The sequence below is a fragment of the Cryptotermes secundus genome, unplaced genomic scaffold (assembly GCF_002891405.2).
Source record: "Cryptotermes secundus unplaced genomic scaffold, Csec_1.0 scaffold1186, whole genome shotgun sequence".
NCBI classification, from domain to species: Eukaryota; Metazoa; Arthropoda; class Insecta; order Blattodea; family Kalotermitidae; genus Cryptotermes; species Cryptotermes secundus.
In genome coordinates, this window is record NW_019723920.1 from 106,724 (window position 1) to 130,832 (window position 24,109).

Sequence of the window (24,109 nt, forward strand, 5' to 3'; positions counted from 1 at the left end):
CACCTCAATTATCCTCACGAGGCTGAATGGACCTCGTTCCAGACTCACACTGCTTCTCAGAAAAAAAAAAAATTGGTATTCCCGGGAATCAGATCAGAAATTGTATAGTGTTCAGACAGTGAATACAGAGGGACTGGTACACACTTATTTAAGACACAAATCAGATAAGAATGGGAGAGATTAATGAAAATCACGAAAACATCAGTAGGAGGACTGTTCACTGACCGAGACGCAATCTCTCACTTTCCTAATACAAGACAGGAAATGTCTGCCTCGGTAGTATGTTCGGTTGGAGCCTGATGAATGAAATTCTAAACATGAAACAAATTCGAAATATGTACATTTATGAACCAAACAAATGACAGCTCAACAAGGTTAGATCTGTGACAGAACTAAGTCGGTAATTTGAAGCACAAGAAACGTATACAGGTCTAAGGTAGCAGTGCAACCGAAGTGAACGGAGAAGTTCATTGAGGTAGGCCTAGGCCCACTGGGGCTGTAGTGCTAAGGAAAAAAAATGTAGCAGTGTTGTTTGTTCAGCTTAATGTTCAGTGAAGTGATTCAACATATGTTAAGAAATTCGGCTGGTGTCCCCAACCATGTTTGTCTGATGGACAACTACGAGAAAGTTGTCATCTCTAGCGGGCAGCTTACGAATCCACGGGAAAAGACATGTACATTGAAATAATTAGATTACGAATTGTTTTGCTCCCTGTATTCTCACATCAATCCCTCAATTAATGAGGCACCTGAACTTAATCTACGCATTTAGAACTCGTCGGCAATGGACAGAGGCTCGGTTCGTAGAGCGGAAATCACCGCTTGCCTTGCGAACAAATTATGTAGGTTTTGATTTCAATGTTGTCAACTGCAGGGTGCTGGACCCACATGGTCAGCTGACGTCACGGAGACGTACTGCGTCTGTCAACAGTCGCGATCACCACCTGGGCTCGTTGGCTGAGGATCCTGCGGAGGAGGACCAGGTTCATGACACGGACAGCGAGACCGTAAACTCAGGTGAGTCTGCGCACTTTCCCAAAGGAAGGATACTTCTATCTGTACGGTTATCGATAACAGATTTATTATTATTATTATTAGTAGTAGTAGTAGTAGTAGTAGTAGTAAATTTAGTAAGGTAAAGTTGTTCCTGTGCTTAACTAATTAAGCACTGTGCCATGAAGGCGTATGAGGGAGTGGATGTATAGATTCACATTTTCTTGATCTCGGCATTAATTGGAGGTAAGTGGTCAGCGTCACGTCCTGGCCGATTTACCCCCGGGGAAATAGCCCCCGGTACCCATTGGATATGAGGCTGGGTAGGCCCCAGAGCCGGTCTGGATGATATGGAGAAAAGTCTTGACCCCTCCAGGACTCAAACTCCGACTCCTCAGCCGTCCAGCCCATAGCTAGTCGCTATACCGACTACGCTAGCCCGACTCCCTTAGATATAGTAGTAGTAGTAGTAGTAGTAGTAGTAGTAGTAGTAGTAGTAGTAGTAGTAGTAGTAGTAGTAGTAGTAGTAGTAGTAAATTTAGTAAGGTAAAGTTGTTCCTGTGCTTAACTAATTAAGCACTGTGCCATGAAGGCGTATGAGGGAGTGGATGTATAGATTCACATTTTCTTGATCTCGGCATTAATTGGAGGTAAGTGGTCAGCGTCACGTCCTGGCCGATTTACCCCCGGGGAAATAGCCCCCGGTACCCATTGGATATGAGGCTGGGTAGGCCCCAGAGCCGGTCTGGATGATATGGAGAAAAGTCTTGACCCCTCCAGGACTCAAACTCCGACTCCTCAGCCGTCCAGCCCATAGCTAGTCGCTATACCGACTACGCTAGCCCGGCTCCCTTAGAAATAGTAGTAGTGAGACAGGGTAAGTAACATTAGGATGGAGAAAATTACATACCAAGGAAATTCATAGTTTGTACTCTTCAGCAAATATTATTATAAAATCAAGTTAGAAGTTTAAATGGTGAGGGACATAAGATAAGTATGCAAAATGTAGTTGGGAAGTATAAAGCAAGAAACCACTTAGAAGACCTAGACGTGGATTCTTTAAAGAAGCAGAAGAATAATTTTTGGTGTGGACTACATTAATCTGGCTCTGGACAGATGCCAGTGGTGGACATAAACGCGGTAACAAACCTCCGAGTTCTTTAAAAGATGAGGTATGTATTGCCCAGCTAAGCGACTGACGGATTCTCAAGGACCGTTTATGCCTATAACATTATCATCATTATCGTTATGCAGACCCGAAGCAGGAGAGAGACGATATGATCAACCCATACTGGATAGAGGACCGAGACCTCAAGAAGGGCGAGGTGGACTACATCTCGAGTGCGGAAGCACAGTTCTGGAAAGATCTTCTGGAGAAATACTTGCACCCCATTGATGAGAACAAAGAGGAGAAGGTCTGTGTATCTCACTGTTACTATCTCACGAGGTACTGCACAAACACAGCAACAAGCTCAAAGTCTGACAAGCAGATAGGTTACTCCACTTGCTTTAACGTACACACAATTTCAAGATTTAAGTGTGTGATCTCGCTAAATATTCACAATTGAAAGAAAAGCCACAGGCATTCTTAAAATAGGCCTATGCATGTTACATCTTATGTAATACATTCATAAAACTCGTTGATTCCATAAATTTCTCTATATCTATGAAGTGTGCGCCACCAAAAGCGTTATCCAGTCTTCTGCTTCTACCTTATCATTCCCTTGCTTTATATCGCATAGGGCCCATGTCTAGAAAATGGACTCATCTTACATAACGGAAATAATTACCTTCCATTCCAGCGGTACACTGGACCCATATTGCTATTCTGCTCTTGATAGCTTGGAATGTATGAAGTTGAATTTGTGGCTGTAGCACAAATATTCCCCCTTTCTGAAGAAGAGTTGAGTCGATGTTCTGAATAAGGAATTGTGATAGACTTAAGCTACAGAAGCATGAAGCTTGTCTAAATAATATGGTCTACATAAAAATTAATTTCATACTTCTCAGAAAACACTCCTCGGCTCCATTACGAGAATCAGTTTGATACAGCTAAGAAAATTACTGCTGTTTTTTCTTATAATCATATAAAACCCATAAATACATTCACTGGTCAAAATGAAGAAATTCTGAACATTAAAGCAGATGGTATATAATGTTACCAGTGTTTTTAAAGTGCTAGATTCATTTTAGTGAGCTGCAGAAGAAAATTAAATGCTTCCATAGTAGCCTAGATCCATTAATTCCTGAAACATTTGTAAATTTGTGATGTGTTGTCAAGCACTGAGAAATATAGGAAATCCATCTGAAGGACAGTAATAAGATTCATGACTCAGAAGCGCTATTTCGAATATAAGACATAGCAACTCTTTCAAAAATTTGTGTCTAAACAAAACGAACTTAATAACGAACTACTTTGGAAAATGTTGATTCAGTACTTTCAACTTCCAAAAATTAGGCGTTAGGACTATCCCATTTTGTAAAAGTGTGTACAGTCTGTACTTAAATATCCAGTAGACCAAGAAATGTAACATACAAATATATGAAATATAAAGTAGTGGAAATATTATTTTTCTTGTTGATTAATATAGAAAGAAAGCAATATTCTGAATGTTGTAGTTCTCAGAGTCTGACCCTTCAGTCTTCATCACAGTCTTCAGAGCAATTTAGAGCCTATGCCTATACGCTATATGACTTTGAACATGTAGGTCAGGTGCGTTTACAGGCCCATATGCAGGAACTTTGGTTACTGTAAAATCTTCCCCTCTTTTTTTATAGTTTCTTCAGGTGGGGTGAGAATGGGTCCATTTGGTACAGTCGGTGGAATGAGAATTTGTAGGGGAAACTAAAGTACTCAGAGAAAAACTACCCCAGTGCCACTTTGTCCACCACAAATCCCACATGACCTAACTTGGGCTTGAACCCGGGCCGCCACAGTGGAAACCCGGTGACTATGAGCTATGGCACGGTCTTCCTCGCTTTATGTCAATTTGTATGTGTCATTGTTTTTAAAATTGGGGTGTGTACAGATTAAACAAATATTGCTCTGAAGAATGTTTGATAATGGCGATGATAATGGTTGTTACCATTTAAAGAAAAACTCAAGTATATCATACAGTTCATGCTCCAACTCTTGTTGCACACACTCTGCTTTCTAAGCATATGCATAGCATGCTGTGTATCAGAACTGATGGAGGGTGTAAATGAGACCCCAATTGTTATGCACTGAAGGTAATTTGAAAGAGGACCTGTTCTTACTGGATCACTTAATGGCAAAGACCTAGTGACAAATCATTATGACCACTTGAGTAATTGATCTGTAAGGTGACACATATTTTCAGTTTAATTTCACTATGCATCTATGCTTGTAACAAAATATTCTGTACTTATTTAAATATTATTTACATCCTTGTCACAGCACGGACAAGGCAGCTAATTGTACAAGTTCTTTAATATCTAAACCACTTTCCAACTCACTTTTTAACGTTTCAATGACAATAACAAATGGGCAACATATAATGAACTCTGGTTTTCTTGTATATTAATGGTTTTTCACGGTTTCTCACTTGTTTTCTTTCTCTTAATCATTTTTTCCTAGCAATAATTACTGTTTTAGGCAAGAGTAGCCAAGGATTTGAAAGAGTTGCGGGATTCTTCAGTGTTTGCTTTCTTTATGACGAATGCACTGTTTGTTCTCATCGTGTTCTTGCTACAACTTAGTAAGGACAAACTTCACATAAAATGGCCGTTTGGAATCAAAACCAACATTACATATGTCGAGGAGACACAGGAGGTAAGACACCATAGCATGTAGCTTATCCTGTCACGCCGATTGCTTCGTCTCCCAGAGATCTCATTGGTAACTTTTCCTGCTTTCACAGTTCTCCTTGAAATTATGAGAAGGAGTAATTTAAAAGGCTGTGGTATGGGAAGAAAAATATTCATCACACCCAAGTTAAAAACATGATCTATTTTATTAATTTTCTTTATGATTTTGTAGATAAATTATTTATGTTCCCAATAATGCGGTCTACTACTAAAATTCTATGTGTGAATTGACAAAATCGCTTTATCTCAGACTAAAAGGGGTACGGTGAAATCCCTGTGTTTAATTAAGCACATCATAAACACATATGAGGGAGTGGATGTATAGCTCCATCTCAGAGCTGAAAGGAAATGAATGGTCAGGTTAATGCCCTGACCAAATTACTCATACTTTGGCAGAGGAGTCTTCTGTCCCATGCGAGTGGACATTTTTTAAATCTCTGCCATAAAATTAATTGTCACAGTATAGTTGATTAATTGGGATTGAAGCCCCATAGTTAGGAATATTAAACAGGTCAGTGGATCAATCATGGAGCTCAGCTCATGGAATTTTGTCAAGTCTTCGGTTTCAATCATAGGAACACCACAATGAGACGGTTATGCTGATGTCATGTGACATACAAAAAATTCGGAGCATTAAGGCAATACTCATCACAAGCGAAGATGCCCAAAATTGATACTCATTTTTTCTAAAGTATAAATAATTTGCATAAAATCTTCTTGGATTCAGTTATGCGTACATAGTCATTTGTCATGTCAAGGGGATGATACAGTTAAGTGCTTCACAGATATGCCACGTTCACCTATCTTTTGTAGACATCCTATCCCCATGTAAGTACTAAAGATAACAACACAATCGCTCGACGAATTATCATCATGTGCAGTGACATGATGGACTTTTGGTTCTAATAAAAGCAGCAAAATCTCCGAAATCTCTGGGAAACTGCAAGTAACCGGTGTTAACTCTGTACTGATTGCTGGTATGTGTTGTAACGTGTGTTTACAGGCTCGGATTGCAGCCGACCTCATCGAGCTGAGGAACAAGTCGGTGTTTGCTTTCTTCATGTTCAATGCTTTATTTGTTCTTATCGTTTTCTTGCTGCAACTCAATAAGGATATGCTCCACGTAGACTGGCCGCTCGGGGTCAAGACTAACATCACATACATTGAGGAGACAGCAGAGGTAAAAACCAGACAATAGGTGACCACGCCTGTACAGTCTTCCGGCGGTGCTCATGGACTAACGGCTATCATCTCTTCCAGTTTGGTATAACTGACTTCTGGTCTGGTCAAACCTTCTCTTGTTTGGTCTGCTCTGATTAAACCTGGTTTAGTTTGGTATGGTCAGATCTGGTCTTGTTTGCTCTGCTGTGATCAAACTTGATTCATTCCGATCTGGTTTCTTTTGTTAGGCTGTGATCAAACCTGGTATATTCTGGCTGAACCCAATAAGGTGTGTTAAAATGTAGTTTGATCTGTTGTGGTCATGTCTAGTCCTGCATGATCAAGCCTAGTCTTACTTACACTGGCCTGATAGAAAGTCTAGTAAAATCAATTAATACAAGGTGAAACCTAGTTCTACCCTATTGCTGACTTGAGAGATTTAATAGATCAAACAGATTATATATTGATTTTTCAGAATTTTCTTTCCTCTTGTCTAGTTCGGTCAGAACTAGGCGAACAGAGTAACTTTGTTCCATCATGGTTGAGCTTGTACCATGTCACTTTTATCACAGCGTGGTGTCATTTTATAAGCTGTACTGTTAACTAGAACAGAAACAAGCTAAAACTTATTTCTGTTCTAGTTAATAGTACAGCTTATAAAATTATTTCACATTCTGATAAAAGTGACATGGCACAAACTCGCCCACACTGGCACAAAGTCATCCCATTTGATACTATTATTTATAATCTTTTTTCCAACAAGTATATCTGATAATATTCCTGTTCTGTTACTAATTAATGAATAACTATATATTTTTGTTAAAGAAATTTGACTAATGCCGTTACTCCAGTTGATTGAACTCCAACTTGGCTCTTTCAGATGCAGTCCAGAACAGTGTGATCTGCAATAACGTGCAAAATTGAATCTAGTGTGACTTGGCCATATCAGTGTAGCATGATTTCCTTATTCTTAGAGCAACCTAGCATGATTTCCCCTCGCCAAGCCTCATATTATGTGGAGAGTCTGGTCTGGTGACAAGCAGCCTGAGGTCTCTGATAACGTGTAGTTCATTCTGGGCTATTCAGGTTGTATTGGTGCAAGGAAGTACAACAAATATACTGATGTGATCCGACCAGGTTTGATTTGGTACAGCCTAGTTCTGGTATCTGGTTTCTGTGTTGATGGTGTGGCTTGATGTCTTCTGTGTACATTCTGTTCATAACATCAAATTGTCTCTTATTCTCATCACTGTCCAAAATCCTCTCCTCGTTCTCAGAAACAAACCCAGACGTTCTTCGGGTTATCTGTTGTGATAATCATTTTATGTGTTTTCTGCTCGACAAATTAACGCTGCATTTCATTTATTATTCATAACCATTTAACATATATCTACTTTCCTGCGTTAAATGCCTTGTAAGTATCGATGTTAAAATTTCGATTTAAACAAAGGGGTCTTATGAAAATCCGAGGTTAGCAATTATTTACAGCAACTTGTAGCAATTCAAGTCTTGCAGTAAAGAAAAGTGGACTATAACAAGGAACTGGTCACGGTGCAACGAACATGCTCCAATTTACTTTCTGTTCCGATGTAAAGAACGCAATATATGTACTATTCAGTTATTCAGTATAGAGGGGGTGGGTTTCCCCATGCACCGCAACTAATAGTCTATTGTACGCCCCCTTTAATTTCTACTGTCGCCATACCCTACCGATACTGGTGCCCGCTATCTCCCCTTTCTGCCTGCGAGGTCGGCCCTCTACTGGCATTGGTACCCGATAACTTCCCCATCTACCGGAGGTACTGGAAACTACTTGGTCGGGAAACTTTTAATATATGTACTAAATAATTTATCACGAGATATATTGTTGCCACTATAGATATCTTATTTATTTAATTCACTCAATTATGCACCAATCATGAAAAATGTTTTCCATCAGAACCCAATAGATTTATTTACATGTTATCATCCACATGCAAGCCGTAAATAATTTTCATAAGGATTATGTATATAAGGAGGAACTTCGTGGTTTATGCTCTTCATAAAATTATTATTATTATTATTATCATCGGCATTATTATATCTATCAGATAAAGGAGGGTGAAATTGGCGAAGCATGTAGGACAAATGGGAGAGATGAGAACGGCATACAAAGTATTTAGATGAACACGTGAAGGAAAGAGACCCGTTGAAAGCCCTATTTAGATGGGAGAATAATATTAAAGATTACCTTAAAAGAAATAGAAGATATTGACTGAATTCTTCTGGCTCAGGATAGGCATCAGTGGTGAGTTATGTAATTAATCTTCGAGTTCAATGAATTTACAACTTTTGCGGATAGAGGATGTCACGTGGTCAGGGCAATGGATCCTTACGGCCGTTAATCTCGGTTTTCTAGACCGGAGCCGCCACTTTTCCTTCCATGTAGCCCCTCAATTATCCTCACGAGGCTGGGTGGACCCCGTTCCAGACCCAAATCTGGTAGAGCCAGGAATCAAACCCGGGACCTCTGGATCTGTAGCCAGGAACTCTGACCACTAGACCACAGAGGAGGTTGGTACTAACCTCGCCGACAAGCGGCGGTAGCTCGGTCGGTATAGTTCGCTTGCGGACTACAGACCACGGAGTTCCATGAATTTCTTGGTCTGAGCGACTAAATGATTCTGTTCCACGTAGTTCGTTAATTATATATTTCACCATAAACATTTTCTGGGAAAAGTTTATTGAAGAGTAATTAAACTGCATACCACTTCATTTAACATGCATCGGGATGTTAATCCAATATAAACCTACAGACGTACCTATGATTTTCTCGACACCCAGAGCTTTAGGTTGACAGCAAATGATGACAAGTGACTGCAAGACTTTCATTGCTCTTAAAATTGCATTTTGGCTCGCTAAACAGAAAGTGTTCTACATATCGGTAATAGCGCCTAGGTCTATGGTTCTTACGCCTTATCCTTACGCAAAGCCCAAGACCCCTTCCAGCCACCTTCCAACCACAAGATACATATTTACATAAATGCCCGGCATAGAAGTAAAGCTTGGGTTTCCTCGAGTAGCGGTACCGTAATCAAGCGGCCGTAATATGACGGTGAATGACGTCACTAAAACGTTGCCATGGAAACAAAGGAACATGGTTTCCTAGAAAGCGTTGGTGGTCAACGTTTTAGTGACGTCATTTACCGTCATATTACGGCCGTTTGATTACGGTACCGCTACCCGAGGAAAGCCAAGCTTAAGATGTTGTACAATCGTTAACACAAATTTGTTTTCTTTTTCAAAGACGGAAATTTTGTTTAGTGCGCCTCGATAGCTTAGTCAGTACAGTGGTTATCTACGGCGAGGAATACCGGGGTTCGAATCCCTCCGGCGGCAGGGATTTTTCTTTCACCATCATGTTCAAATCGGCTTTTTGGTTCACTCATTCTCCTGTGCAAGAGGGAACTGAAAGTTTCTTCCCTGAAAGAAAATCGGAAGGCACGCGAAGCACCATCTACTGCTCGAATTAAGAAAGAATGTAACTATACCAGTCCCCTGTATGTCGTGAGAACCCAAACTCTTTTCTAAATGCCGTTTAATAATTTAATATAGTCGTACATTTTCTGACAGGTTGCCTGCAATGTAAACAATGAAAAAATATATAAAGAGTTCTGGTTTCGACAATATTGGTATTTTAATATAAATTTGTTTTGTAATTAATTTTGCTAATTATCTCTCTGTCCTCTCTTTGGTCACGTGCCTCTATTTTACAGGATATTTAGTTTGTTCTGCCCATCCTAGACAAATACGATTCATTTTTATATGCTGGCCTTTAGGGTTATAAAACTGTGTGATCTGGCAGCCGGTTAGAAGCACATCGAAGGAAGCTTCTCCCTTTATGGTAATAACTTATACCCAGAAGACGGATGAATAAATTTTCTCCGAAACCCTAGACGCCATCTAACAGACAATTTAGAAAACCAATATTATATTTAAGCATCCTGTTGCACTCCATGCGATAAATGATATAATGATACAAATTTCGTCCCAAGTGCAAACAATATATTATGTGTCCTTGATCTTGCTCCTCTACACACGTGCACACGTAGTAAAGAATAACAGCGGCACGCACACAGGAAGACTACACAGGATAACACCTATACAGTGTGGAAACAAGAACTAGCCGCTGCAGCACTTTAGACATAGGGCGAGTAACCCTAACAATTTTAAATTTAAAATTTAGAGAAAAATTTTAAAAGATTTTAAAATTAGAACTAAAGATTTTATAGTGCTACTACAGGAACGTCAAAATTAACGTGTGTAAAATAATCTACAAACCAGACAGATATCAAAGAAGTAGATGTTGATAATAACAAGGAAAGTGTTTTAAATGTTAAATTTTGGGCTGGGTGCAGTGTGACAGCAACGTGAGTGTTATACACCTGATGATGGCCGTCTGAGGCCGAAACATGTAGTGTAGAGGAGCAAGATCAAGGACACATAATATATTGTTTGCACTTGGGACGGAATTTGTACCATTATACCATTTATCGTTAGAAAACCAAGATATATATGGTCACAGTCGTGATAATCTTAAATATTACATATGATTTTTTTTTATCTGACCACACTCTCCTTCCCTGCTCCAGCAACGCCAAGCTGTTACAGCAAACCAAGTAAAGAACCTGTGGCCTAGATCGTCAATATTAATACTAAAGGCAGTAACAAATTGCACAAAATTCGGGTACAAAATTAAAACGAATAGAATAATCCGAGAAAGCCTTACCTCGTATATCATATCCATCAACATAACACGGACGTTATCAAACTCATTAATCAGACATTCATTTCTGTCTTGCAATCGACGCTGATAGCCTCTCTGCAGGAAGAAGCAGGAGCCTAGTGACGTCGCCCGGAGAACAACGACCACCGCGGCCTCTACCTATCTCTACCCTATTGTTGCATGCCACGTGTGTCTCTTAATTAATATCTGTGTTTTACTTACCACAGTCAGAGATGACGAATAGATATCTGGTTGACAGATTTGTATACGAAAGCTGTTAACCTACTATTCTAGCGTTAAAGATAGTTTTACATTTCTCCTTATATAATTTAACACTTTAAAGGCTGAATTTTATCTAAATAACACTTTGAAATTCACTCCCTACCTTTCACAAAACACGCTGTGTCTCTATTATAAATACGAGCCTGTGAATAATGCAAAACAACCTTAAAAATATCATACCTAAGGCAACCATTTTGCTTCAAGATGTCATTAAAACGTATTTTCGCTTTAATAACAGAATATATGCATAAATAATATATACATAAATATGTCTCAACAACTTGCAGAAATTAGATTCTGGCTTGAATTTCTAACGCCTTTTATCGGAAGCGGATAATACTTCAGATTATTTCGATTATTTACTCATTATCTCACTTATCCTCATATATTAATTTCGAATTATTTTCCGTCTCAATATATTTCATACTGAAGCTAACAGGCTTCATAATACTATGATTCTAAATTTGTTATCCAGTTGGTGTGTGATATACACAGATAATTTTTCACTGAAAAAAAAATTTTAGTCTAATTTTACTATGTTAAGAATTTGTACCTAAACTCAAGACTACAAATTATACGTTTCATCTAACTAACCAATGAAGGGCTATTGGAATTAAACAAAATATAAATTAAAAAAAAAATTGAAAAGTTTAAGCAATTTACAAATTAAGACGTCTTCCGGGACGTGTCGCCGTGTCATTTGGTAGTGGGTGCCATCGCTTCGGTTGAATGTTGCTAAGTCTATCTATCGAAGTACACGGCGTCACATCCCAGAACACAACAAATTCTCTTCCGTCACAACCCAAATCTCGACCTATATAGTATTTAATATTGGTTTTATAAGGATAACATTCAGCTTCTCAGTTTGTTTATATTAAGAAAACAGGCGTCATATTAATTTTAGTATATGTCCTTCCAGTTTCTTGAAATATCAAATCCAGACTCTCGTCTTAAAAAGATATACATTTTTAAATGTTTCGTATTACATCGCAAATTATATGTTGTCTCTGGCTGTGTAATTCTTGTTCGGGAAATTAAATTAACTATTTCATAAATAAAATTAACTAATAAGAACTATTTCTGGCATAACCTCATAACAGACACAAATCATGTGTGTCTGGCAAAGATGAAGCATAATTTTATTTCCCAAACAAGTTTAAGTGTTGTTCATCTCAACTGAATGTTGGATTTGTGACTTTTGTGAGGAAGATGTAACTAACTGGTTCTTAGTTGAGTAGGCCTATACATGAGAATAGTGTTGTGTGCAAGTTGGTACAATTGTCTATACTACCCCAGTGCTGTAAAATATTGTAGATAATTACGTATAAATAGTTGAAAATAAATTTATGGTGTAGAATTTACAGTAGTTCTGAGAAGTCGAGTGAAAATATGAAATTGTACAGTAAATTTGAAGTCGTATATTTTAAAATTTAAGTAGTGTACAAACATAAGCTAGTATCGTAAAATTATGGTGAAGATGCGCACAGTTTAAATGTACAAAGCACTATTTTATGGTATTTAGTAGTGTATATATTAAACGTAGCGTTGTAAAAAAATGCAAGAAATATTTCACTCAGATATATCAAATTACAGAATACATAAAATCTTAGTGATAATTAAAGTTTTCTCTTCATTACGTAAATTACTTTTCAAATAGTCTTTCACATCATCCTCGTATCAATGAAAACTATATTAAAAAGTGACACAAAGCTAGATGACACAAAACAGACCTGTTTACAAATGGCAGAATCAGGTGATAAAAATAATTTAATATAATTCTCATTGAGATCATAATTTTTTTATAACTTGGATATAGTGCAGAAGATCGTGGGAGTGTGAAGTCAACACTAGTGCGAAATTTATTTATTAATCATAGGCTCTATTTAATTTAATTATTTGAGCAGTAAGTTCCAAATCTTGTAATTTTATGTTTCTCCGACGCACCGGTTTATTCCTCGCTTTGCAACTTCTGAACTGCGAACCGTTACTTATTTTCGGTTCATGTCTCGGTTACTGACATCGGTTGTCAGCTTCTTCTGGTGGTTGCGAACCTAAAATAAATTACTTTACTTAGGAAGATAACTGAGTTTCAACATAAACCCATATTCAGTTATTGTGCAAAGCTCCATTATTTTGACGAACTGGATATGCGAGGCAGTGTGTGATCTCCACTTGATCTTGTGCCAAAAGGTGCTGATATCCAAGGAGTATCTCCAGCTGGAACCCATAGGACTTGTGTTCGTGTTCTTTTTCGCCCTCATTCTGGTGATCCAGTTCACCGCAATGATGTTCCATCGGTTTGGAACCCTTTCGCACATCCTAGCATCCACCGAGCTCAACTTGTATTGCGGTAAAAAGGTAAAAACACGCCTGTAATATTACAAATGAATCGTTTTAAATGATCTATACGGATAGTTGACTGTATTGTGTAAATGTTGTGCCAAGTATTTTTAATATGTACGAAGTTTTTATACGTATATGATTTATTAATTTCTTTTTATATTGACAGTTCCTAATATCTTTTGAGTTATGATACGTTGCAGTATCATAGGTGGTTATAGAAGTTTTTAAGTAACCTGCTCCTTCCATCTTTAGGTTAGATGCGAAAATTCTCTTTAGTCTGTTCTTTTAAGTAAATAAAATAGGCTTGTGTGATAACCGTATGTCTATAAGTCCGCCATTTAACTTTTGAACCAGTTGACCGATTTTCACGAAAGCTGGTATGAACGTTATGCAGTGGTGTACTATCTCACCTGCTGCACTCCTTGGGGCGGCAGACTAGGTTGCATCAACCACCTTGGGCACCTATGCCCTATTAAAGGGGCAGTGTGGGCGGTGGGTTCCTTCAAGGAGGGGGTTCAGGGTTGCGGTCGAATCTTATCTCTTATTGATAGCGTTTCTGGTTCTTCAGTGTTTAAAATTCTAGGGAATAAACTTGTAACACTTGGGAGTCCGCTATTTCGTACCTTTATTTAGCCTGTCTACATACTGATTTGGATGCGAGTTAAGTTACTTATCTAGCCTTAGCTCGTTGCTCTGTAAGCATCTCTCTGACCGTCTTTACTGCTACGTGGATTCATTTATTTTGATGCAGAAGAGTGTGATGAAAAAGAAATGATACTGGCGGTGTTCCATGGCTCTCCTGGTGTGGTTTCCCATGTGGCTTGACAGTTATGGCGTCCTCTCGGGGAAACCCCGCCCTAGCAACTTGTGCAACGTTTTGCTATTAGATCACTCATAGTCACAGCCCTGAGGATTATATAATGGAAGACTTCTGCGAGTTAGCATTTCTTCATACTTTTCAATAAGCAGTAAGAAGTTACTACAATTATCGCAATTGCTGGTTCAGCGTTTCCAAAAGTCTTGCCACACGTTGGGAAAGCTGTGTTTGTTTACCAATTTTCTTCATTGCGATAGTTCGAGGGGCTCCTTAGAGTCCGAAATTACAAATATTCCCTCGTCATGCCATCATGCCATCGGAAGCCAACGCCCTACTATTTAATTTCCTGCAGTCAGTAATGACAACTTGGTAGATGTTCGAATTTGTGAGGTGAGAGCTATACTAGCTTTACTTGATGTAGGATCCCGACATGATATACCATTATAGGTCTTTGAAATTATGTAATAATTTTAAAAAAACTTCTTATAGAATGACGGTAGTTCAAAAATATTCTTTTTATTTTGATCTGTTGACAATTACTAACGGACTACTGGAGCTTGGCATGTGAAGTGTGGTGACGATATGGACCCTGTTATCATACCTTGGTATCACATATGAAATACCGTTTGAAAATCAATAATTGCAAATACGTCGACGGTAAAAACTTTTGGAGTTACAGCCGACAAATTTTAATTTTGCAGAATCTGTGTTTACATAATAAGCTTCTCACGTATATAAATAGAATAACAATAATAGGCTAATAGTAACAGATCTCTAGGACTAAGATCTATACGGCATAAGAGCAGGCTTTAAAATTTCTGCACGAACACCTGTTCTGTTAATTGTCTTCCATGTAGTAGTGGTCGTATTCGAACCAAATACCACATATCTTAGAAAATTATGTAATTATTGTCTCTCAACCACCGTCCCTTGTAATCGAAGCACTGCTCAATTATCCATTTAGGGTTCCACGAAATTTATACCAGTAGGAATTTCCAACCCAATGATTAGTTTGTTATGTTTTTGCTTACGCTTTGTGTAATAAAAGAGAGCTCTAAGTTTTGCAGAATTTGACGAAGTTTTACACCGATATCTGATAACTAATTCCGTGCCAGACGTAATACTACAGTTTACAAATGACCCCTAATAATACGATGTTGTTGTTTTTTTCATTCCGTGTGTAGTAACAATCGATTCATTCATTCGATATCAGTAAACGGAATAGCGGACATGTGAATAAAAGTGATTTTCATGCTCGTACAAACCTTATCTTTCAGACAAGAAGATTAAACATTCAGAATAAATAAAATGGAGATAGAGTCGTATTAAGTGGAAATCAGAAAAAAATGCCCAGGTTCTTATTGTGGATTTTACTCTGTCTTATCAATCAGATTCTGCATGTGTACTCGCAAAGTACTCAAGGCCAGTGTCCGCCGAAAAATCGACGTTTTCCTCAATCCTATGCATGACATGTTTTCACCTGATAGAGTGATTATAGACGGGGTTTGGTTTGGTAATCCGGTTTATTAGACTCTTAAACAACTCGTGACTACAACTTACAGATCACTGTCACACAAAGACTATTTTACTCAGTCACGATCTTCACTGCTTGGTAACGTCTCCCAACAGTGGACGGTCCTCTGTTCCCTGGCTCACATCCTCGCAGGCTAGCGGTCATCCCACACCAACCTCAAACTCTCGTAACTGCTATCTCATGACTCCTTCGAAAGTCAAAGTCAGATTTACTTTGCAACTAGCGGTTTAGCGTCAATCAGTTCGTCTTGGAGTCAAGCCCCTCGAGATCCGTGACCAGAGATACTATTTTCAAGTTAACCCTTGCGGTAATAGTTTTTTATGTAACATCATCTTGACGAGAAGATGAGTTGGTCTTTTATGAATATGTTTGGCCTTTCGTCAAATGTACATTTCACACATATAATATGCTATTGAAAATTCTTCTTTTTGCACTATAGACAATTGCATCTGTCAGTACAGGCTTTACAGAGCAGATCATGCCTATCTTACATATCTTATGCTACAACGGCGGCTTAGCCACGTGAACAGTTGTAAGATTGACCACCGTCAAGTTTAAGCCTCTTATATTTTCTCTGTCTGGCTTCATCTTGTCCTATACCGCGAACATGTTCATTCCAAGATTTTGTATGATTTATGCTTGTTTCCTGCACAAAGTCAGAGTCAGAGTCAGAGTAGGAGTAGGAGTTACTTTACGGCTGGCAGTTTACCGCCAATCAGTTCGTTTTGGCGACAAGCCCCTTGAGATTCACCACCAGAAATTTATTTTCCAAATGAACACTTTCGGTTAGAGTCCATATGTAACATCCTCTCTGACGAGAGGATGGATCTGTCGTTTGCAATTGCTGCTAATCCTCGCCAATACAGTCATTCTCAGGTCCGAGTCCCGAGGGACTCATGACCACATTTTACTATCTCAGATTCTAGACTCTCTGAACCCGGAGGGCCAGGTCCTAGTATTTATATCCTACAGGAACAGGGCGACCCGTCAATGTCCCCAGGCACTGGGTTCCCCCAGTTTTATTGGTCCTCGTTGTATAGCCTTGGCTGTAATATTCACTTGCTACGGGACATGTAGTACGCATATAATATTTTGGTCCGTAAACCTCAAGGAAAAATATCTCTTGGAAGCCAAAGGTGTAGATGGGAGGATAAGACTGAAATGTATTTAAATAATATATTCTGATAGGATGTGGGCTGGATATACTCGTATATGGCTTAGGAACAAGACCAGAGGCGGGCTGTTGTTACCTTGGAAACGAATATTCAACTTTCATAAAAGGAGGGATATTTCTTTAGCGGATGAGGGACTTAAATTTTTCAAGGCGGACTCTGCTCTATGTACTTGGTTCTTTTTGCTTTAAATAGTGTGTTGCAGATATAACTCTTTTCGCGTTACGGTTAAATATTTGTAAAACATTGTTGAGAGTACGTCATCAGATAGTTAAGTAGAAGGTAAAGTCATTAGAAATCTACTAAATGACTCCGTGCCCCCAGAGAAATTTTAGATGCACACAGAAGAAACAGCCGCTTCTTTATTTCCTTAAGAATTTGTTATATCGTATAGCATTTTTTTAAATTATGGAATATAGCGGGATCTGTATTTCGTATCACGTGCCGATATTTTACGACTAGCGGATTTTGAGGAAGCCGATAACGTTCGAGTTATGTTTTTTTAAGTCGTTATTACGTCAAATGATAGAATAAACTCCGTGGTTTTAGTCCACAAGGGAACTATACCGACCGAGCAACCGCCGCTTGTCGGCGAAGTTAGTGCAAAATTTAGCGAATAGAGGGCTTCGAGTGGTCCACGCAACGAATCCCCACGGCCGTTAATTTAGGTTTTCTAGACCCGAGCCGCTATTTCCTTGAAATAGCTCTTCAATTATCATCACGAGGCTCAGTAGACCCCGTTCCAGACCCATTACTTCTCAGAAAATCTGGCAGCGCCGGGAATCAAACCTGGACCTCGGGATCTGTAACCAGGAACTCTGACCACTAGACAACATAGGCGGTCATCAAGTGATAGAAAGTAATGTTAAATTAATTTTATGGATTTCAAAGTAAATTCCAAATGCTGATGGTCGTCGAAATTCACTGAGTTATTTCAGAGACATACGTGCAATATGCTGACCGAGCACATTGCTCTACACTCTTTAATTTCGTACAAAATTCAAAATATGGATCTTCATCTATGCATTGTATGTGACAGGTGGAGGACACATCCCAAGACGCTTTGATAGACAAAAACTTCGTTCAAATAGTGAAGAATCTGCAGCGGTTACGAGGCATTGATGGGAACAATGATGATTCGGGGACAGACAAAGTGGAACGTCGGCGCACCATTCAGAACCTGGAGAAGAACCGCCAGAAGAAGAGGCCAATAGGCACACTGGATGTAGCCTTCAAGCAAAGGTTCTTCAACATGACATCAGAAGGTGGCGTCACAGGTAAGCCAGATCACCCTTAAAATCTCAAGTAATTAGAAAGAACTCATTAATAAGCATACCATAATCTACAACCTTCTCGAATTTCTTACAGCAAAGTAAGGAATTAAAACTGTTGACCCTAGCTTAATGGTAGTCTCTTGTGAAATGACAGTTCGAAGCACAATACCTCCTTCTTGCGAAATAGCCACTCTGTGGTGCTTCTTGGTTACATTTTAATTTGAAGAAGGAAACTTCGAATTTTATAAGGTTATATGAATGGAAATATTTAAAACATCTCGAATTATATGAGTAGCTACCTTATATGAAATGTGGGAGAATTCCAGCAAAAAAATAATGGTCACAAAATACATTTTTCAAAATATTGTCATGTGTATTAGTGACTACAGACGGGGTTTGGATTCGATGATTGGATTTATTAACGCCTTATATAATCAACTCGTACTTACAAGCAATACAGCGCTGTTGTTGATCTACACAATTTACAGTTCACGGTTACACACACATTAGGATTCTCAGTCTTCACTAGTCGTATCCTGGTAACGGAATTATAAAAGTCTCGCTGTGACTAAATCTTCTAATCAAACACTAAGTCTTCAGAGACAGACTTCTAATTCTCCCTCAGCTACGGACTTCCCTTGTCTATGTCCTACTGACAACTGACTCAATTCTCATTCCCGTACTGTGCTGTACTCTGTGCTGTACTCTGTGCTGTACTCTGTTGTACTCTGTTGTACTCCTTTGTATTCCCATTCTCTTGACTCTCGTTATTCCCCAATTCTCTTGCAACTTCTGAACTCCAAATTCCAATTCTCTAATCCCCCTAGCTACAAACAGATGCTCTTTACATGACGTCGGGTTGGACCCCACGGAAAGCACCGTCTTCTCTTGCTGAGTATTACTGTGTTACCTAGCAATGAGTTATAGCATGGTCCACAGAGAACACAGCTTCTATTGTTGTGTTAGCTGTAACATGTATAATGAGTCGTTGCCTAGCAATGGGTATATGTGTCACAATATTAAGCTATTTTTAGTTACTCTTATTTACTGTTACTTCAAATAATATTAAAGTAATGCATATTGTTGTATTACTAACAGGTATCCTATCCATTAATAAAAATTCAATTTGTGGAGACTCATAAAATTATAAGGATCTGGATCCTGAAATTTTAAATTCCCTTTCAGCCGAATCCAGTTTTACGGTTCTATGCACATTTGTATTTACAATTTTTTGTTTCTTTTGTTGCTTCATATTTACATACACAAGCTCCCATTCAACGAATATGTATGTTAATAATGTTTGTCATAAGTTCCTGCACAAACATAGAACTTTTTATATAGCAGAAATAAATTATACGTGTAGATATGAGAACTGACGAGGTAACAGAAGTATGATTACAGTATTCTTGGGTGTGACACAGCATAGTCTGTTAAATGGGTACCAACGTTTCGGAGGAACCTGACAAAGGTAACAGGTAAAACCGAAATGTTGTTATAATACATATATTCAAAATCACATGTCACAAAATGCCAAACAATAACTTGTGTTCCATATTTTTGAGGCCCCATTTGATTACTAGTCCAAAGTCTGGTTACACTGCTTGAGTATTTTCATGGTTTTCTTTAGCAGTCTTCACAAGCAAACACTGAGGTAGTATCACAAAATAAATTGTCCTTTCCTACCATACCATTCTTAATTCACAATCATCCGCCCACTGAACTATACATAACACATGCAGTTTAAAATAGCTGTTCAGTAAATGAAGATGAAACAGACTTCCAGGAAATGTATAGCTGTTGCCCACACTGTTGTTATGGATGCAGATAATCAGTTCTTGCCTCTGTTCAGGTACACCTGTACTGGGACGCAAGCTGACATTGCGCAAGGAGACTATAAAGGCACTGGAAGTAAGACGCAACTCGGTCATGGCTGAGCGACGCAAGTCCCAAATGAAGACACTCGGTGCCCACAATGGTCTGCCTATTGCAAATAACAACAACAGTCGCAGCCATCGCAGCTCTACAGCTGGTGTGTTCGACAGGCCACCTGGAGGTCACGTGAACAAGGGTTATGACTCTGAGGAAGAGCTGGATAGTAGGAACTCAGTCAGACTACAGAACATTGCCAGTAGAAACTCAGTCAGCTGGCAGGACCCTGAGTTAGGTCGACGGAATTCTATCAACCAGCACTTGTAGAGATTTTGTCAATATCAAAACTGCTTAGCTTGTCCTGCAAGACACTGGGACAGTAACACTGCCAGCAGGAAGTCAGCTGACAGAGTCCAGAGATTGGATGATGGAATTCTGTCAACCAACACTCATAGACTCTGTCAATAACAAAACTGCTTAGCTTGTCCTGCATGACACTGAGACAGTAACACTGCCAGCAGGAAGTCAGCTGACAGAGTCCAGAGATTGGATGATGGAATTCTGTCAACCAACACTCATAGATTCTGTCAATAATAAAACTGCTTAGCTTGTCCTGCATGACACTGGGACAGTAACACTGCCAGCAGGAAGTCAGCTGGCATGGTCCAGAGATTGGATGATGGAATTCTGTCAACCAACACTTACAGATTCTGTCATTAACAAAATTGACATATGATTCAGGCTGGAAACTTCACACTTTGTTAGCTTGTCCTACATGACATTGAGCTGGTAATGTCAACAAAGTTATAGAATCTCACGTTCATACACATCCTGAAGAAGTCAAAAGAAGCAGTAAACATAAAATAGCTTAAGTATTCAATAACCGAAGCCTGAAAACCAAGTTAGCATGCAGCAGTACTGACTGTAACAAAGCACAGGGAATTCTGGAGACACCACATATATAGAGTGAACATACGTTACACTAATCCTATTTGACGGGAAAAGCATCCAATTCTTCTGCCTGAGCGCATGCATGATGTAACCTAACTATACTTAGAGGCTTAGTACATTAAATAACTGAAAAGCTGCAGTAACTTAACTCAGAATCCAAATTACAAATTCTGAACTGAACTGAAAAAATGTACTGGAATTAAAATATTTGTAGCGGCTTGAGCACCTGTAGAAATCCAGTCAGCAATTGGTTATGTTTACAACTATAACTTGACTCTGACACTACGATCTTGGCCATGTAGGATTCCGTCCAGTCAATGAGTTCATGTGAAGGCAAAATGCTACATAGGTAATGAGCCCATAGAACTGCAAATGGGAAGAGGGGTTAAGAAAAGATGTTTATTGTAGTATGTCAGGAAAGCTAAAAATAAATCTTCGATATATCCAGAGAAGATTGTGGCCCTTCCTCCAATCTGCTCACACAACAGTGTACTATGTTTTATCATGAACCCAGGAAATCTGGTTCACTCCTATTGGGTAATGTTTAAATAATCCTTTTATGTAGATAAAAACTGATAATTTTCTGGGACTTGCTCAGTTGCACAGCACTCTGCAACAATATTGACTATCCTGAGGTCTTTCGATTATTTCCACAATCACTGCAGGCAAATTCCAGTGAAGTATCTCAATTAGGCCACAATCGCATCCTTACAAATATATTTCAATTCACCTCTCTCACTCATCCCGATATTCAAGACACTATGCTCTGAGGTAATGAGAACATCGTACAACAAACCACTAAGGAAAATGAGACTCTTAAGTTACTCTCTTACATTATTGTTCACATCAAGTTGAATAATCCATATTATTTAGCACACTGAGGCCTGAAATTCCTCTAAATAATATTATTGTGTTTCTACCTGACATAAAACATGTCACCTCTCTATTACAAAGATCAGTTTCTTGATGCAGTTTAGGGACGTAATCTCTTGTGTATTCTGAGACTCACATAAAACATATAAATATGCTATGTGGGCAAAACATCGGGTTCTGCATGTTAAAGAATGTGGTGCATTTTGTTACCACTCTTTTTAAGGATGATGTATGGTATTTCTGACATATTACATACAATGTAAATATAAACCTAGTCAACAGATGTGACAACAAACTGGTATTACTTAGATGTTCCAAAGCATAATGCTTCAAGCAACAATATTTGGAACTCATTAGCAAGCAGATGATCCATAAGGCTGACATATAACCTTGTAAACTTTACAAGGGACTTTTGGACACTGTTTTCTAAGCAATAAATACTCAGAATCACTGCCCACTGAGTAACTACTGTTACTAAACAAGTGATACTCAAGGGGCTTTGCCCTATCCTATGTAGAGGGTGGATGTTATTTATCAATTATATCCTTATTTTTGAATCTTTTTAATAAACAAATTTTTTTTTAATGTTTTTGCTGAAGGTGAGTTATATCTGGTAGCATATGACGTGATCGTGATTTTCATTTGAGTAAAACCATGACAACTCAAGGTTCCAAATAATTAAATTTAGATTGCAATTTCATTTTTATCACATTTTACAACATTGTAAAATATACAGACATTTTGTCTCTTTTGTACAGCTGTACTTAACAATTACTGTATTTTGATGCTATGAATAAAAAACATTGTGATATTTAATTAAGGATAAGGGACATGTGAAACCGTGCATAATTTATCCATTTGTCATGCCTTGAGAGCTAGTACAGAATTGGAATAAAAGGTCATTGAATGCAAATGCTTAATTCATTATCATGTCATTCAACAGTAAACCAAGGGATGCAGTTAATATCCCTAGAACCTGAGGTAAAGATAAACATAACATCCCTCCACTCCACTAGGGCACTGGAAGACTGGCGCATGCCTCACAGAAGAGAGGGCCCCACTTCTAAATAATAATATATCTAATAGAGAACAAATATCACGGTCATGGAGCTCAACAAGACTTAGAACCAGGAGTGAGTGTGCTGGTGAGGGCCAGCAGCAATTTAACTGACCAACCGACTTATGGCTAGCGCACGCACCCACAATGATATGTGTGTGTGTACACACTGTCATGTATAATTGGTTACGTGATGAATAATAATGGGTCCTCAATTGATGATTGGGTTTGTTGGCTCTCCTTTACAATTACAGTCAATTATAACATCTCACACATTGAAGTCTTACTGAACGACGTCTGTCTGATGAATGCTCTATGAAGAATCTCAGACTAATCTCTCACTGCTTCGAACTCCCTTTTATAACTGCCATGAGGCCTGAATATGTTAATTTCCCTCTGTTCTTTTGTTGTTGTCATGGGAATCTTATCTTTTGCAACTTGCTACCTAGCAACAATTCGTTCGTTGTCATTCGTTGTATCGGGAACGTGGTTACCGAACCGTTGCTCAGCAATTGACATCCGCTCTGGCTGCATTATTCCAGCTTTCAGCCGTCATGACATAGGTATATACGTGGTAGAGCCATTAAGTTCGTGGAATGTAGTTTTATCGCATCATATTGCAAGGTATTCACATACACTTATGCAGATCCACAGTTGCCGTTGGCCGCTATGCAAGTCTGCCAACGTTGATATAGCTGTCAAAAACATTGCTGAAACATATTGGCAGGAAATTCCCGTAAGACGCTTTGCGGCCATTCCACGAACTTATCGACTGTGGTAGTATATTGTTGTGTCCGAGCTGAGATCGCAAATTGCATACCAGAATCTGATCTGTGATTGTATTATTGAGTAAAGAGACAAGTGTCAATATTCGATTCCTGATAATGATGTTTGAAATTTTTTCTCTACAATCACACCAAGACCAAGACTGAGGATCTGAGAAAACTGTCAATTCTAATATTTCTGTTTTCGATCTATAGGTTTCAGAAAAAAAAAGTCAGTTGCCATCAAATCAAAAAGAAATTCCACAAATGTGGAGGTTATTTTCACTGTTAAGAAACCCCTTTTAACTTAATAAGTTATTTTTATGTTGCCAACATTCAGAAATGACAAGGACTTAACAATGATTTTTGCTGGTGTTACTCAGTAATGTTATCCATGTTCCTAAATAATTAAGCAGAAGAAGAAGT

At 38.6% G+C, this 24,109-nt stretch overlaps 1 protein-coding gene and 1 long non-coding RNA gene across 2 annotated transcripts in view; one reads left to right on the forward strand and one right to left on the reverse strand.

The window, feature by feature from the left end:
- LOC111862175 (chitin synthase chs-2) overlaps positions 1 to 22,766 on the forward strand; it is a 121,904-nt gene extending 99,138 nt beyond the window's left edge. Inside the window, exons 18-23 of the mRNA XM_023847359.2 lie at positions 875 to 1,017; positions 2,248 to 2,408; positions 5,825 to 6,001; positions 13,220 to 13,387; positions 17,935 to 18,172; positions 20,019 to 22,766. Of these exons, the coding sequence (XP_023703127.1) occupies positions 875 to 1,017; positions 2,248 to 2,408; positions 5,825 to 6,001; positions 13,220 to 13,387; positions 17,935 to 18,172; positions 20,019 to 20,365 (1,234 nt within the window). The 3' untranslated portion in view covers positions 20,366 to 22,766. The remainder of the gene's footprint in view (positions 1 to 874; positions 1,018 to 2,247; positions 2,409 to 5,824; positions 6,002 to 13,219; positions 13,388 to 17,934; positions 18,173 to 20,018) is intronic.
- Positions 1 to 24,109, reverse strand: part of LOC111862176 — a 270,613-nt gene that overhangs the window by 5,671 nt on the left and 240,833 nt on the right. The window lies entirely within an intron of this gene.